The following is a 16,237-nucleotide window of genomic DNA, read 5'->3' as shown; positions in this document are numbered from 1 at the left end:
TTCTGCCTGTACAAAAAGCAGGAAAAGATTCCAAAATGACTCTGCTGGGGATCACAAGACGTGCACAGACAAAAGACGTGGGAGGGGGGGCTTTAGTGAGGAACTGGAGTTAGGTGAGATTGAGAACGAAAGCTGGCTGGATCTAGCCTTGTTGCTGTCTTTTTTCTTTGCCGGAACAATAACAGCCTGGGTAGGGTGGCATTGGGAGTAGGTTTTGATTAGTGCCTCGTAGCCAGTGTGGTGTAGTGGTTTGAGTGTCTGAGTAGGACTGAGTAGGGTCAGTGCTGGTTCCAGCTTTGGGGGCCTCTGGGCAGACCGTGTCTAGGGGCTCCCTTCTGCCTACCCCCAGGCACCTCTCAGTCTACCCTTTCCACCCACTCAGCTCTGTGCCCGCCACTGGACTGTGCATCTTTCCCCTGCTCACAAGTCTTCCTGGTTGCCTGCACTCACAGCTGCCTATACCACATTCATGCCCTTTCCCTATAGCACTGGCTGGTGTGTGCAGCTGGTAGTACTGCTGCTGTGATGACCCACCTGTGTTTCCCCGCCAGTGCTGAAAAGCTGGGAGCATGGATGGTGGAGCACTGGCAAGCTAATGGACAGATAAGGGAGCAGACAGGTGGCAGGGAGGTGCATAGAGGGTCCCTGATAACGGACCCTGTTGGAAGCCCTGGGTCCTGGCTGCTGCCCCATTTCAGGGTATACTGATGCCAGCCCTGCCTGGATTCAAATCCCAAAGATTTAGCTATGGAACTTGGGCCAGTCACACTCTCTCAGATTAACCTACCTCATATGATTGTTGTGACAATAACAATGGAGGAGGAGAGAACTGTCGGCTGAGCTCCTTGGAGGAAATGCAGGGTAGAGTGATAAACAGGTGACTCTAAGCTGACTTTAAAACAAAAACCTGGCAAGGTTTAATCGTGGCTCTTGCAACATCTTGTCTGATTTAACCTTAAGGTAACTTATAAGACAAAACACCTGATTGCTGCTTTTTAGAAAGAAAGGACATCTTTAATATTTTTGTTTTCACTATCACAGTAGCACATCAGAAACAAAATAGTTACAAAGTTTAAGAAGTGTACTCTTCTCCAATTAATATTTGCTGTCACGGATTGATCAACTAACCTTTGGGTTGATTCCTCTATAGATTAGACCAGTCAAAGGGGGCAGTGCTTCTTCCCTAGCATGTGCGTAGTCATGGGGGTAGGTTGTGGAGATGCTTCCCATAGGAGTTGAGTAAATGCTTTACAATTACCTTCTGCTGTTTTGGTGAGGCAACATATGATCCATGGACCTGCCTGTGTGCTCCATTGCCACCAAGCCCATTGCATTAGCAGAGGCTCTCCTGTTAGGGTTGCCAGGCGTTTGCCTTAGGAACCTTGAGGGACAGGGCTTAGTGAGGGGAGTGTAGCATAAGGAGTAAAAGTCACTCCTGGGTGAAAAAATCCAGAAAACAGGGTTGCGCTTACCTATAACTGTTGTTCATTGAGTGGTCTTCTGTCAGGCACACATGGCACTGCACAGAACTCACAAAGATGAAGTGATGTTACCACATCAAGCAATGTTCTAGGAATCCCCCCCCCCAATTTCTATGGTAAATACCATAGAGAGTGTCAGAATTCCTAGAGTTACTCAATGTAGTGAAGAAGAGAGCTGCTCAACATGGTGCTGAAGCAGAAGTTGGGCCATGTGTGGGTTTGAGGAGGGACAGATTGCTGGGAAGATTCTGCTTGCCTTTCAGAGGCGCTGTTCCACAAACTACCCCCTACAGTCAGATATGCTGGAGAACAAGATGGCACCCTTACTAGATAACATTAACATTAACAAGAATGGAAAGACAGTAGTGACAATAATGTGTGTGTGGGGGGGGGATAGTATTGCTCTAAATTATTTTACTCTTTGTTATAATAGAGAATAACTCCTGAGAACTCTTCCAAATTCTTCCAAGATTTCCAGTTTTCCTTTATGCTGAGTTGGGTGGATGGTCAAGGAAAAAATCCAGATTTTTCTGAACCCTTCTTCTGGAGAAAGGTTACTTAGGATGGAGGAAGGCCTGAAACTTTGATGAGTGGAGTGAAATGGCGCAAGCCAATCAATCAAAATAAAGTGGGGACCTTTAAGGAAGATCTGAAATTATTTTCTTGGGAGGGGGCCCAGGTGGTTTTTCATCTTTCTCTTTGGCTTTTTCTTCATACATCAGAATTCTGCAGAAAGAAGAGAGGGGACATGTGAATCTACAAGCATGGGGGATAAATGGGGATGGAGGCTGCAGCCAGGGAGTGGGAACTGGAGGCAAACAGAACCTACATTTTGAAGATTGCTGACCGCTTGCCCAGCATCATACGGACAAAGTCCCGATAAGAGATGGTCTCGCTCATGCCCCCTGTCACTTCTGTGATCATCTTCTTCAGTTCCAGGTGGGTTTTGGCTGCGCCCAATTTTTCCAACATGCGCTTCAAGGCCATGATATCTGGAATGGTGGGTGAAGTGAAGAACAATGTCAAGTAAGTTCTAGCAAGGGGTTCAGAGAGGGGGGACAAAGGACCGAGGCATCCCCAAACCCACATATTTTGGACTCAAATTGCCTAAGGTTAGTAGACAAGGTTGAACTTGTTGCACTTTTCATCTTTGACCATCAAGGTAGATTTTAGAGAGGCAGAGGAGTTAGCCGTGTTAGTCTGTAGTAGCAAAATCAAAAAGAGTCCAGTAGCACCTTTAAGACTAACCAACTTTACTGTAGCATAAGCTTTCGAGAATCACAGTTCTCTTCGTCAGATGAGTTTGACGAAGAGAACTGTGATTCTCGAAAGCTTATGCTATAATAAAGTTGGTTAGTCTTAAAGGTGCTACTGTACTCTTTTTGATTTTAGAGAGGGAATGTAAAAGACTCTTGTGGTGGCAGGTGACCCCCATATAACATCATGGGCAAACTGGCTAGAAAATCATAAATCCAACCTGGCAAAGGAAGTGCCAATTTGGTATTGCTGTCCACCCTGGAGCATACGTTAGCCCTTTTAACTTTGTTGATTAAAGGGAAGGGGGCCGTGGCTCAGTAGGAGAGCATCGGCTTTGCATGCAGAAGGTCGCAGGTTCAATCTTCAGTGTCTCTACTTACAAGGATCAAGTAACAGGTGATGTGAAAGACTTCTTCTACCTGAGACTCTGGAGAGCCACTGCCAGTCTGAATAGACAATACTGATCTTGATGGACCAACGGTTTAAGGCAGCAGCATGTGCACATATATGAAAAAGTGCACTTCAGGGTGCCAAAATATAAAAATCTTCTACATGTGCATCATTACATGTATAGCACTCATGCAAGAAAATATCTATCATGTAGATAAGCATGATACACTTTAATAACAAAAGCAATAATAAAATAATAGTATATTAATAATTAAACGACGGCAACAAATACATGGATGATTACTTATGCAACAGAACAAAATTTGAGCATTGTAGTAACTTAAAAGACCAGAAAAACTTTTCAGGGTACAAGCTGTTGGGAGTCAAAGTTCACTTTGTCCAATACGTATGCAACACTTTCCGAAGAGTGTCCTTCACAAGCTCAAAGCAGCCAGCGCTGCAACCCAAAATTGATGCACTTAGAGTAGATGCATTTTCTTGCATTACATGCGGAAGATGAACTCCTTACAGTGGATTGCCATTTGTGTATTACTAGGCCACCAAGCACTGATTCCTTTACCCTTGCTTATAGCGCCACACATTTTAGACACAGCATCACTACCTCTACTGTGGGAGAATAGCAAAGAGTCCAGTAGCATCTTTAAGACTAACCAACTTTATTGTAGCATAAGCTTTCGAGAGCCACAGCTCTGTTCTTCAGATACATGACAAAGAGAGCTCTGGCTCTCGAAAGCTTATGCTACAATAAAGTTGGTTGTCTTAAAGGTGCTGTTGGACTCTGCTATTTTGCTACTGCAGACTAACATGGCTAACTCCTCTAGATCTACTGTGGGAGGAATATTTTACTATCACTCTAGACAGTTTGGAGGACGGTCGCTGAAGGTGTTGAATTGAATGACTATTTGGATGTGTATATGTGGAATTTTGATATAACGACTGCCAGGATGAAGAGATGAAATGGGCAGATTGCTGGCTTCCCGTCGCAGTTGTTACCACAATCATCATCGTTGCTGTTGTTATTTTCACCATCGTTATTGTACAAGACCATATACACCTATATTGTTCCAGAAAAATTATTTTTGATAGATTACTGTTGTAGACTCTTTCTATTCGCACCTTCAAAGAAATACTTTTGGTGGTTACTTTGTAGACATTTTTGTCAATTTCAGGCACTAGCACTTTAAAACTTTACAGATATTCTGGTTGATTATTGCTTTGTTAAATGCCTTGCCTTATGATGATGTAACCTAACCACATACGTATATATTCACTACTTCTTTACTTTACACTATGGAATTGTGTCTAATATTATACTAAATTACATACTACTTGTTTGTTAGTTAGTTTATCACGGCTTTTTGTGTTTCTTGCCTTTGCTTCTTACCGTGATACTCTCCAACCTGCTAGGCTCTGGGAGCAAGCTTATTGGGTTTCCTCGGCTGAGGGCTCACTTTTCTGTTTAATTTTTTTTTTAAATTTCAATTCATATTTGCTTGTGGGGTGGTGGGTTAGCCTAGGGCTCTGCCCCAACCCAGTCTCAGAGCTGTAGTAAGGCTCTGGGTGCAAGCTTATTGTGCTCCTTGAGGGCTCACTCTTCTGTCTCATTTCCCCCCGTTTCAATTCTTATTTGATTGTGGGGTGTTGGGCTAGCCTAGGGCTCTGCCAATTTCTGCAAGCCAATGCAAGTCAACTGGCGTTTGTGGCTCCTATTCTATCTACTGGAAGTTTCCTGGGGGCAGCTGCTTTGGGGGGTCTGTAACTTGGACCTCTGAAATGCAATCTTGGCCAAACTTGGCGGGTGGCTGGAGGAGAGCCTGCCGAAGACTTGCTGCGAGTTTGGCATCCTAGGGCTCCTGGAAGTGATAGACCACAGACTGACAAACTGGTCCGCAAACAGGAGCAGGATCGTGAAAAGTTTGTGGTCTATGGTCCATGAATTGCGATGGACCGATGGTCCGTGGGTTTTTCCCAGTCCGTGCCCATGTCTACTTGTAAGTTTTCATTTCTATGACTAAACACAGTAATAGACAGTAATGGGTCCTAAGATATATGATACTGGAATCCAAAGATGTCATTTGTTTGAATGTAACAGTCAAAACGACCTGTCAGGTAACCCTCAGCATGCAACTAATAAAGTAGTTCAAAAATTATTCAAGAAGCAAATGACTGGCATGTTTAATCTAAATGAAAACCCATTTGAATGTGATTTTACAGTGCAATTCTATGTCTACGAGTTTATGAATTTATTTAGAATATTTATACATGCTGCCTTTGGTCTAACTTAGGATCCAAGGTGGGTAAAAACCATAGATACCATACAAGAACCTGTTGAAACAGTAAAAAACAAAACACATAAACCAAACCCCACAAGTTCATTTAAATAGTTCTATCTTACAGCCTTACCAGAAGGCTCCAGTGATAGGTGCCTGCTTTACCCTTCTCACGAGACTGTTCTATAACAGAGGAGAAGCTACAGAAAAGGTCTGGCCTGAGGCTGTAACAAATGGTTATCTTCAAAGTGAGGTGGGAGATCCTATAGTGAAGAGTAGGTTTGCCATGTCCCCTGGAACTCAAACCAGGGGACAGAAGGGGGAGAGGTGTGCTTTGGGAGTACTCACCTTGCTTTGGATGATACACCTCAAGATTGTGTTCGCCTCTTTTGCTGCTGCATCACACTGACTGCTCATATTTAGCTTTCCATCATCCCATATCTACTGCCGGCGCCAGGGTCTCTGGCGCCTGCAGCAACCCCCCTCCCATGCGCGTGCAGCACGCACGCGCCACGGACTGCACGATGACATCATCGCACAATGACATCATCGCGCAGCGCAAGCCGGGGCACAATGACATCATCGCGCAGCGCAAGCCGGGGCATTCGCCGGCGGATGGCTGGGGTGGTGGGTGGAGGATGCTCTGTGCTCCGCACGCCACCCCCGCAGCGGCTCATGGCTGCTGTGCCCAGCTGGGGGTGTGTGGCAGTGGCAACGGCACGGGGCTGGCTGGCTGCAGCAGCTGCGGGCCAGCCATGCCAGCTCCGCGGCACGTGCCTCCACTCCCGACACCCCCTCCGGCGCCTCTCCAGGGCCCTCGCACCTGAGTTCACCGCCTACCTGGCCTCTATGGGCATGCCAGCCCTGCCCATATCCCAAGATCTTGTTCACTCATAGTGCTATCCAGAAGTGCATCCCTCATCCAGTATGCATGGTTTTTAGAACATGAGAATCAAATTTACCATCATCAATTTCAGACAGCAACCAACTACAAAAAGATAATCCTTACTTTATGTAAGTTGAATGTACTCTGAAAGTGAGGTAAGGATCTTTGATTAACCGGTCCAAGTACTTTTGTTATTACTTATCATGAGATATATTTACTTGTACATGTACGAAATGATGTGCATGTAGAAGATACATAAATTTTGCACTCTGAATTACTCTCTTTTATAAATAATCAAAGCCAAGACTGTATTCCTATGTAGATTTATTCAGAAGCAAGTATTCAATGGGGCTTACTCCCAGGCAAGTGTGCATAGGATTGCACTGTAAAATGGCTAAATTCTGGTTCTGGGTGGACAGCAAGACTAAATTTGTATCTTCTGCCTCACCAAGGTTGATTTATAACATTGGTTGGCTTGTGAAGTTACATGAGGTCAACCTCCTGCATTCCAAACTGCCTCACCTACAGTTTTGGACAGAAACTTTATTTGATGTAAGATGAAACTCAAGATCAGCACAACCAATTCTGATTTCTAAGGATACATAGGCCCTTTTCACACTACATACTTGCTTCTAGAACATCGCGAAACGCGGGGCAAAAAACACGGAAGATCGTTTTCAACGTCGCGCAAAACTCGCGAGAAGACACTATCTTCTGCTTTTTTTGCGCTGTGTTTCGTGATGTTCTGGAAGCAGGTATGTAGTATGAAAAGGGCCATAGATTTGTCTTCCCCTATATTGTCCCCTAGAGGGGGCAAGAAAACTTTTGTCCCTTTTTTTTGCGTTTGATAATCCGTAAACAAAAAAGCCTGTTGGATGCCAGAAGTACTAGACCTCTCCTTTTTTGGTCTCCTGACCCACTCTTTCATCTCCCCAACAAGTGGTGAGCCTCCATAATAAAATGTACCATGATCTTGCAGTAAGAATTACAGAGGATGAGCTCAGGCATAGCATTATAGTTATATTTTATATTTATGTACTGTTTCATATTAAAAGAGATGTAATATTGTGCCTTTTACCTTGGATAAAACCTGGCTGAGTTGCCAAGGGTTGCATAAAATGTGTTGAGGGGGGCATCTGTGGCCACAGGCCCTTGAGTGGCCATTCACAAGAATGATTCCGACATGTGAACACAACTCACCTATATCACCTTGGGCATTGAGATCAAATTCCAAGTATTTCTCTGCAAAAGAGAGAAGATTAACATCAGAATGCAAAGGTTGCCCTGCTGGATCAGACACAGCTCCTGTCTTGCTCACTGTTTTTTATTAAACAAGGGCCAGCTATGTGCCTCTCGGATGTTCAAAAGGAAGAGTAATGGAGGTATCCATACTCTGCAATGTGTCCCAAGCATCGGATGCATTGAGACATACAGCAGCTAAACACAAAGGTTCCATTTTCATGTATCAGAAAATGATTGCTAAGCCTGCCTTCCATGGGTTCAGTTCATCCAATTTTTTAAAAAAAATCTATGCTAATGGCATCCAGGACCTGATTAAGGCACGCTGAGACCCTAAACCGAGGGTGTGTCACCAAGCTTTTTTTTAACAAGAGTTATTTCTGCATACCGGGAAAACATCCTGAGCTACTCTCCCCTGCCCAGCATGTTCCCACGTTTTCCCCCCAGTCCTAGAAACAGAAAATAGGCTAGGAAGAGCAGTAGAAATGCACAGAGAAAAATCCTAGGACATAAAAGCTTGTTTTAAACAACAGCATCAATAACAAAGAAGGCTAGAGTAAATCTTTTCAAAAAACATTTTTGGGGTCTTATATGGAGTGTAGCAGCTACTCTGCCACCCCTGGCATGCTCAGAAACCCTTTCCCAAAGCTATGCTAAGATTGAGGCCTAATAGTATAACCAAAAAAAGCTAGAAATTTGATAATTAAAAAAAAAATTTAGAGGCCTCTTCTAATCTGCAGCCCTAAATTGAAGCTTACTTAGCTTCCATATAAATCTGGTTCTGGTGGCATTACAGTATATTTAAAAAATAGATCCAATTCTTCTCATTCTGTGACATCGAAAAATCTAAGTCCCTTCTCATATCATATCCAGTCGTCCATCCAACTCCACTCACTTTTAAACATTTCTAATTTTTCAGCAAGGTCTTCATCTGTGCTGTATTTGGGGTCATCCAAGAATTCCTATAAAAGATAGGAGAAAATTTTGATATGGTGGTTAGAAGAGGATCTGGGAGACTCGGGCTCAACACCCCGCTCTGCCATGTAGTTTGCCGTGTGATCTTGGGCCCGTCACAACCTCACCTACCTCATAAGATGATTGTAAGGATAAAATAGGTAGAAGAACTATGTACACTTCACCACCTTGGGGGTATAAATAGATAAATTGATGGATAGGACAATATCTAAGGTAGGGTGGAAGCCGCATGCCGCATGTCTCATGCCTATATCCAGGGGTATCACAAAAGCAAGCTGTTAGTGCCACCCTAAGCAGCTTATCCCCTTGAAATCAATAGACTTAAGAAGTGTGCAATTCTGCTTAAAATGGCTTCAAATGCAAGATCACACCTTTTTCTTAATCATTGTGCCTGGAACACTGACGACGTCGTTTGTTTGTTTGTTTGTTTGTTTGTTTGTTTGTTTGTTTGTTTGTTTGTTTGTTTGTTTGTTTGTTTGTTTGTTTGTTTGTTTGTTTGTTTGTTTGTTTGTAACCTGCCCTCCCTGCAAGCGGGCTCAGGGCGAGGTACAACATTGATTAAAATACAACATAAAAACAAACACAGCATAAAAATAGCAATCAATAAAACCATTCCAAGACGGGCAGTCCTGCACTCCTGCCCATCAGCATACAAAAAGGGGAGGTAGTAGCAGACAGATAGATTACTGTATCCCTTTTTGGGGCAGCCAGCAGTGGACCCTCCATAACCCCTCATAGAGGGAGACTGGTGGAAGGCTCAGCACTGATGGACTAAAATTAGCCTCCCCCATATGCCTGGTGGAACATCTCTGTCTTACAGGCCCACCTAAATGATACAAGATCATGGCGGGCCTGAGTGTCCTCAGACAGAGAGTTCCACCAGGTTGGGGCCAGGACCGAAAATTAACCGATTCATTAATTCCCAGTGGAGAATGACCTTTCCAAACAAAATATCCTCTCGACCATAAATTTGTTAGGCAGCCACTGTGCCTTGTACACACAAAGTCCGTGGCATCCTCTTTTGGGCAGGTAGTATTGGGACAAAGCTGGTCCCTGTCTGAAATACTGAAGAGCTATGGCTAGTAGGGGTGTACACTTAGGTTTGGTATTTGGATTAAAATACCAAATTTAGGCTGTTTTGTTGAAACTTGAGTATGCCAGATCAAAAAGGTCTACAAACCTACAAATCTACAAACTAGATTCGGTTTTCTGGATTTTTTACCGAATTAGTTTGGTAAAATTCGGTAAAGTTCGGCCATTGTTTCCTATGGGAAAATTGATCTGGGGCCTATCCAGGCGGCTGCAGGGTCATTTTTCAAGCAAACTGAACCAAATTTGCAGGGAACCTACTCCTGACTGTCCCCTAAATACCCTCAAAGTTTCAGGAACATTGACCCCAGGGCCCAATTCTCTGAGCTCCCAAAGAAGGTTTCCCCAGCCACTCTTTTTATTCCTTATGGAGAAAATTATTTGGGTTCTGGGGGGGCATTTTTCATGAAAATACCACAAAATTTGCAAGAATCCTATTGCTGACAGTTCTCTAAAGATCCAAAAAGTTCCAGGAACTGTGGACCTGGGGTCCAAATCTATGGGGCCACTGATTAAGTTCTCCCCAGCCACTCCATGGGAGTAGCTGGGCTATGGGAAAAAGTCAAAACTGACTTCTGCTGCAGAAACACCCTAGAGCAAGGCTGCCATGGCCAAGACACGAAAGGGACACTTGCAACTTATCCCAACAGAAGCAAACAGAAGCAAGGGAATGCCTTGTGCTTCTGGCTGGATACTGCTTGGTTGTGTTCTGTATTCCCCCAGTGGCTGAACCCAGTGTCTGGCTGCTGTAAATGACCCTGGTTTTTTTGGGCTAAGTTGCAACAGTATCCATTGCTTCAGTTTGGCTTGGGTAGAATGGGTGTAATTCCCTGAATTTTACAGAATTTGTCCTATATTACTGAACCGAACTAGAGAATCAATTTGGTATTCAGGGAATACTTAATTTTTTCTTGGTTCAGTATTCCCAATCAGGATTTCCCAAATTTTTTTGGTGCACTTCCCTAATGGCTAGTCAGAGTTGACAATACTAAGCTGGATGGAGCAGTGGTCTGATGGTATAAACCCTCTTAATATGTCTTAACATATCTCTCTCTTAATGGTGATGGGGGAAGCCATTGTGTGCTGTAGTAGATGGAGTGTTGGACTTAAGTATTTCCTATTCTATTGTAATGCTTGCTAGTAGAGGTGGCAGAGTCCGCAAAATGGACCTAAATTTGACATGGTCCAGCCCGTTCCATGGTTCACGAACATACAGTTTGTGGGACTTCCCCCCCCCCCAAACTTTTGGCCCGGTCTGTCGGTCCATGGTCCGTGAGTCCAGACATCCTGCCACCAATCTATCAATTCCTTAGGCAATGGAATGGATGTTCGCAGCCCTTCTGCAGCCCTTGGAACACACCAATCCTAGCCCTCAAAACCTTGATAGGCAGCTCTGGCTGTCAATCAGATAGCTCCCATTCCTCTCTATACAGCAAGAAGCAAGAATTAATTCCCTAGGCAATGGAGGAGAGGGACGTTCTGCAGCCCTGGGAACACACCAATCCTAGCCCTTAAAAACCTGATAGGCAGCTTTGGCTGCCAACCAGAGAGCTCCCATTCTTCTCTATGTGAGCAAGGAGCAAAAATTAATTCCCTAGGCAATGGCTGGGAAGGTGTCTGTGTGGTGAGTAAGGGGGCTCTTTCCCTTCCCTTTTCTGTTTGATTTTGCTTCATTGCAACTTTTTGGTGCTGCAAGACAATGCAAGTCAATTGGCATTTGCGACTTCTAGTATCTACTGGAAGTTTCCTGGGGGCAACCATTTTGGGGCTCTGTAACTCGGACCTCCAAAATGCAATCTTGGCCAAACTTGGAGGGTGGCTGGAGGAGGGCCTGCTGAAGCCTCACTGGGAGTTTGGCATCTCTGAGTGCAAAGGAGGTGGTCTTAGGGCCCCTGGAAGTGACAGACCATGGGCCAACAAACCGCTCCATGAACGGGACATGTCCGTGAAAAGTTCGTTGTCTATGATCCGTGAAACATGACGGACCATGGTCTGATGGTCCGTGGGGTTTTTCCAGTCCATGTATACCTCTACTTGCTAGGTGATAGGGTTACTACTTACCCGTCCTCAGCAGGCAACCTCCCACTCTCCATTGAGCACCTGCTCAGTGTAGCAGGGAGGAAAAATGGGGGGATGACATCATCATGTTGCATAACACTCTAGGAACTCCCACAAATCTCTGTGGTAAAGACTAGAGAGATTGGTAGAATTCCTACAGCATCACTTAACATGGTAACGTCACATCTGGGCCTTCACTCAGAAACGACATTGAAGTATTGCACCCCTTGCCCTTGCCGCTCCCCTAAAAGCTCCTAGGATTGCCAGGTGCAGGCCTGGCAACCATTGTAGGTGATCTTAGCCTGGTCATTTTATCTCAGACTATTCTCTCTCTCAGAACTGTTGTGGAGATGGAGAAATTGGTGCTATGTATTTCAAGTTCCATAAGAGGGCAGGATAAAATGTAATAAACACTATTTCTGACCCATCTTACATGGTTCATTGAAGGATCATTAAGGATCATTGAAGTAATGAATGTGGAGAATTCGGAATACTGTTGAAATGTTTACTTACCTATCACGTTTTTATGCCACCCTTTCTCCAAGGAGTGCAGAGGCCTCCCTCCCCCATTTTATCCTCTCAGCAACACTGAGAAGTAGGTTAGGCTGAAAAACAGGCAACTGACTCAAGGCTCAAGGTTATATTTCCTGGAACCTGGGTCTCCTTGGTCCTGATCTGACACTGCAAGAACCACAGCACCACATTGGCTTTTTAGCTTTTCACAAGGCAGTCTGGAATGTAATTTATGTCCCTCAACAGAATTTGAGTCCAGTGGCACCTTAGAGACCAACAAGATTATCTGAAGAAGGTAGCTTTGAGTTTTGAAAGCTTAAACCCTGAAAATATTGTTGGTCTCTAAGGTGCCACTGGACTCAAATCTTGCTTTCCTACAGCAGTCCAACACGGCTATCTACTTGAAACTAATGTCCCTCAGGTAAATGCTGGATCATGGTCAGCCTTTCCTGTTTCTTTCCATCCCATGTTTTAAGTAGGCTGCTTTTACTCCTAATTTAAATTACCACATGTACAGTTGTCTGGTTTATATGTTTATTCAACCCATTAAAAGCAGAACATTTTAGAAACAGTTGCAATTTGCAAAACTGCTCTGGGGGTTTGATGTGTGTGTGTGTGTGCTCAGCTTGGTGACACAAGACTTTATTCACCTTGGTGACAACATAAACACTGGCCAATCAGTGCTGTCCATAGCTGGCTTTTTGGGAAATCCCTCCCCTCCTTTTTTAGAATGTAACCAGGAGAAGAAAAAGGTGTGTGCAGACTGAGTGCAGCAAGAATTCTTCAAACTCAGATCCAATGATTTACAAATGTTATATTTGTTGTCATTCCTCCATACCTTATTGAGAGAGTCGAGGAAGTCTTCTTGCTGGGCCTTCAGCACCCCAAAAGCCTTTCCTCCTGGGACATGGAGAAAAAAGTTAAAGGTTTGCTGTGATACCTCCAATCTCCTCTCCCCCCAAGACCTTTGCATTCCTCTGGAAGGTCCTAGGTTTTGAATTTCCTGTTTCCAATGCAATTTCCTGCCCAATACTTCATTTCTGTAGAATGCTTTACATTTGGAACTGTTTGGTTAAACCAAAGAGGAAGTAGACAAATTTCCTGACTCTGAGCTTTTTTGCCTAATGAGGAAATGGGACAGATAGCTACAGGAACGAAAGCAAAGCTAGGGTGGGTGGGGCAGGGGCATTTGTGAAACTGGATCTTGGGTAAGGGTAGAGGGTTACGGTAAATTATAGTTTGGGGTGTGGAAGGACAGATAAAGATATTGAGAAAAGGAGTAATGGAACCTGCAACTCTTTTTTAGAATTTATGCACTTGACCCCAAAAATGAAAACTTGCACAGGTAGATATCGCAAATGGAATAACATGGTAAATAATTTATTTTAAATGTATTTAATAAAATGTCTACCCCACCTTTTTGTCCTCACAAATATGTCAGATATTTCGTCTTTCAGAAAGAAATAATTCAGGATGCAGAGACAGAAAACGTCTGTACATCTAAGAAGAATCCAGACAGGCCGTCTCCCCTCTCCATTTGTTTGTAGTCACCTGGGATGGCCCCCAGTTGGGAGGGACTGCATTCTTTATGTCAAAAGGTCTAATGAGCCTCTTTTGAGTTTATCATACTTGGAGGGGGCTACTGACCACCTAAATTTCTCATTATAGATGCTCATGGGCGAAATAGAACAGGAGGAAGAGACAAGGTATTTATGTTGGTGAAGAGCGGGGAGGGTGATCTTTCTTCTCCTGTGTGGGCTTTAGTTATAAACCTGCTAAGGTAGCAATGATGCAGGTTACACTTATGCATCTTCCATAGATCCTGGAGTAGGTTAGGCAAGGGCCAGAAAGCAGGTGGCAGCGGCGGGGTTACTCTTTTTTCTGAGGTTTAAAATGGCAGTTGCTCACTTGCCTATGCTAACAGTGCAGTCTTTAAAATAGTTACAGCCTTCTGAATCGATTGAAATCCATAGCCTTAGAAGGATGCAGCTCTGTTCAGGGTTGCACTGTAATTCATTTAGATGTCTGCAAATTTAAAATAGCTTCTTCAAGAAATGAACAAAGCATGAAAACTCCTTGCCTATATTTGTTTTCCATTGGGCAGTTGCTTTATCTCTTCACCTAACCTGCCTTCTGGCGTTGTGAAGAAAAAAAAGCACAACCCCCATCGATGTCCCCCTCATTTCCTATGTAGAGGTCCTTGCTTGCTCTATTGCTGCTAATAACTGTTCAGTCCCAGCCTCTGCCCTTACATCTGTCTTCTCCCCCAGAAAGAAGGCAGAGATACCATCCCTTTCAGGATCTTTAACTGTTTTTGCTACTGCTAAGCCAGCTGTCTTAATAGCTTGGTACCTTGTGGATTCATTGGTCTCCGCTTCGTCTGATGATCTCCCTGATTCTCAGACACCGTCTGTATGTGCTCTGGTGGGGCCAGCCAACTGATTTCCCTTCTTTGGGTTCTTCTCTCTATATATGTATGGGGTTTCAACTTCCTCTTTTGCTCTGAGAAAGGGCCGTCCACTGACACATTTACCATGTGGAGAAGGAGCTGCAAATTTTGAGAGGCCCTGCACTGAAACAAGCAACGTGTGGGAGGAAGTCTCCCTCCCCCCGCCACCATACGGTTCAACAGAGAGCAAAGCAGCAGCTCTGGGCAGAGGCATGATTGGGGCAGCCTGGAGGGACACTTGTAGGTACAGTTGCCAGGCACGGAATGATCTGGCACCCAGAGGGAGATAGGGATGCCAGTACTTCTTTATTGTGTGTGTGTGTGAGTGTGAGAGTCGGCATCCCAAATGCAATGACATAATGCTCGGTGTGACAGGGAAGTGACATCATCACACTGTGTGTGTATGTGTGCTCTAGCATTTGCCCCCAACTCTATGGTTCGATCATAGAGTTCTGGGCAAATGCTAGAGTGTTCCCTGGCATGGTGACTGTGCTTCTGGGTAGGGTTGCCTGGCAAGTTGTGGTAGGTGGGTGTTAGTGGTAGGAACTTACTGGAAGGGGGCACACAATCCTTGTCTTTGTGCAATGCTAGCACTCCCAGTGTGACCTAGAAACAATGCCGTCATCCCAGGGCCTATTCTTTAGCATTTGGCGAAACGTAGTATTTTGAAAATGCTGTTTTTGGACAAGCTATAAAGAATTGATCCTGGTGAAATGCTGTCACTTCCAGGTTGTGCTGGAAGTGATGTCATAGTACAGATAAGTAGATTGCATGTTCCCTCTTTTGGCTGGCCTGCCTCCTCCTGCCGATCAGCTGAGGATTGGAGGGCAGAGGCTAACTGCTGGGAATTTGCCCATTATAAGCAGGCACCTGGTAAGCCTACTTCTGGGTTGTGCTGGAAGCAACATCATCACACTGGGGATGCTAATAGCATCCACTCGTTTTCCCTAGACATTTCTTCCCACTGTCCAGTGGAATGGCAGCAGGCAATGGGAGCTGGGGGTAGGAAATTTCCTGCCTCTGGCCGGAATCTACAACCAAACCCCAGGGAAAATGAATAAAAAAGACAACAATAAATACCAAAATGCAAAATATAAGTCTAAAGTACTAAACAGTGAAACCTAAGTCCAGAAGTAATTTCAAAGAACCATCTCAGTTGAGTAAGTACAGAGACCAGTCTTAGTCAATTTCAAAAGACCGTGCCTCCCGAGAATGAAAAAACGGCGCTGGGAGCAGAGTAAATCAAGTGAACGTCCGTTTGTTCTAAAGTCCTTTCGAAGTCCAAGTGTCTGTATAGTTCACGAGCCATTGAAAATGTATTGGTAGAAAATGTGGAACCAAGTTGGCAGACAGTAATCCCCTAAATAAGTTCTTGTATGTGGTGGAAACAGATGGATCCCAGGAACCAGCCCGGTCCCGGGTTGGCCGAACAAGCAGCCAACAAGTTTAGTTCATTCAGCTTGTTTCATCTAGCCATGGTTTCATCAGGGGCCACAACAAACACAAGCTGAATGAACTAAACTTGTCGGCTGCTTGTTGGGCCAATAATTGTTGTGGTCATAATTTATTTAGCGGGGAGGGGCATTTGCATCTTTCATTTTTCTCTGTA

At 44.4% G+C, this 16,237-nt stretch overlaps 1 protein-coding gene across 1 annotated transcript; it reads right to left on the bottom strand.

Annotated features, from left to right (window-relative positions):
- Positions 1-998: 998 nt before the first annotated feature.
- On the bottom strand, positions 999-14,636 carry AIF1 (allograft inflammatory factor 1). The gene is made up of 6 exons (XM_054977235.1): positions 14,532-14,636; positions 13,018-13,079; positions 8,440-8,506; positions 7,506-7,547; positions 2,311-2,473; positions 999-2,207 (listed from the first exon to the last, which is right to left on the bottom strand). The coding sequence occupies exons 1-6, from the start codon at positions 14,542-14,544 to the stop codon at positions 2,120-2,122; spliced, it is 435 nt and encodes a 144-aa protein (XP_054833210.1). The 5' UTR covers positions 14,545-14,636; the 3' UTR covers positions 999-2,119.
- Positions 14,637-16,237: the final 1,601 nt, after the last annotated feature.

The sequence above is a fragment of the Eublepharis macularius genome, chromosome 4 (genome assembly GCF_028583425.1).
Source record: "Eublepharis macularius isolate TG4126 chromosome 4, MPM_Emac_v1.0, whole genome shotgun sequence".
In the NCBI taxonomy this organism is placed as follows: domain Eukaryota; kingdom Metazoa; phylum Chordata; class Lepidosauria; order Squamata; family Eublepharidae; genus Eublepharis; species Eublepharis macularius.
Note: the sequence above shows the minus strand (reverse complement) of the source record. Positions and strands in the feature narration are given on the sequence as shown.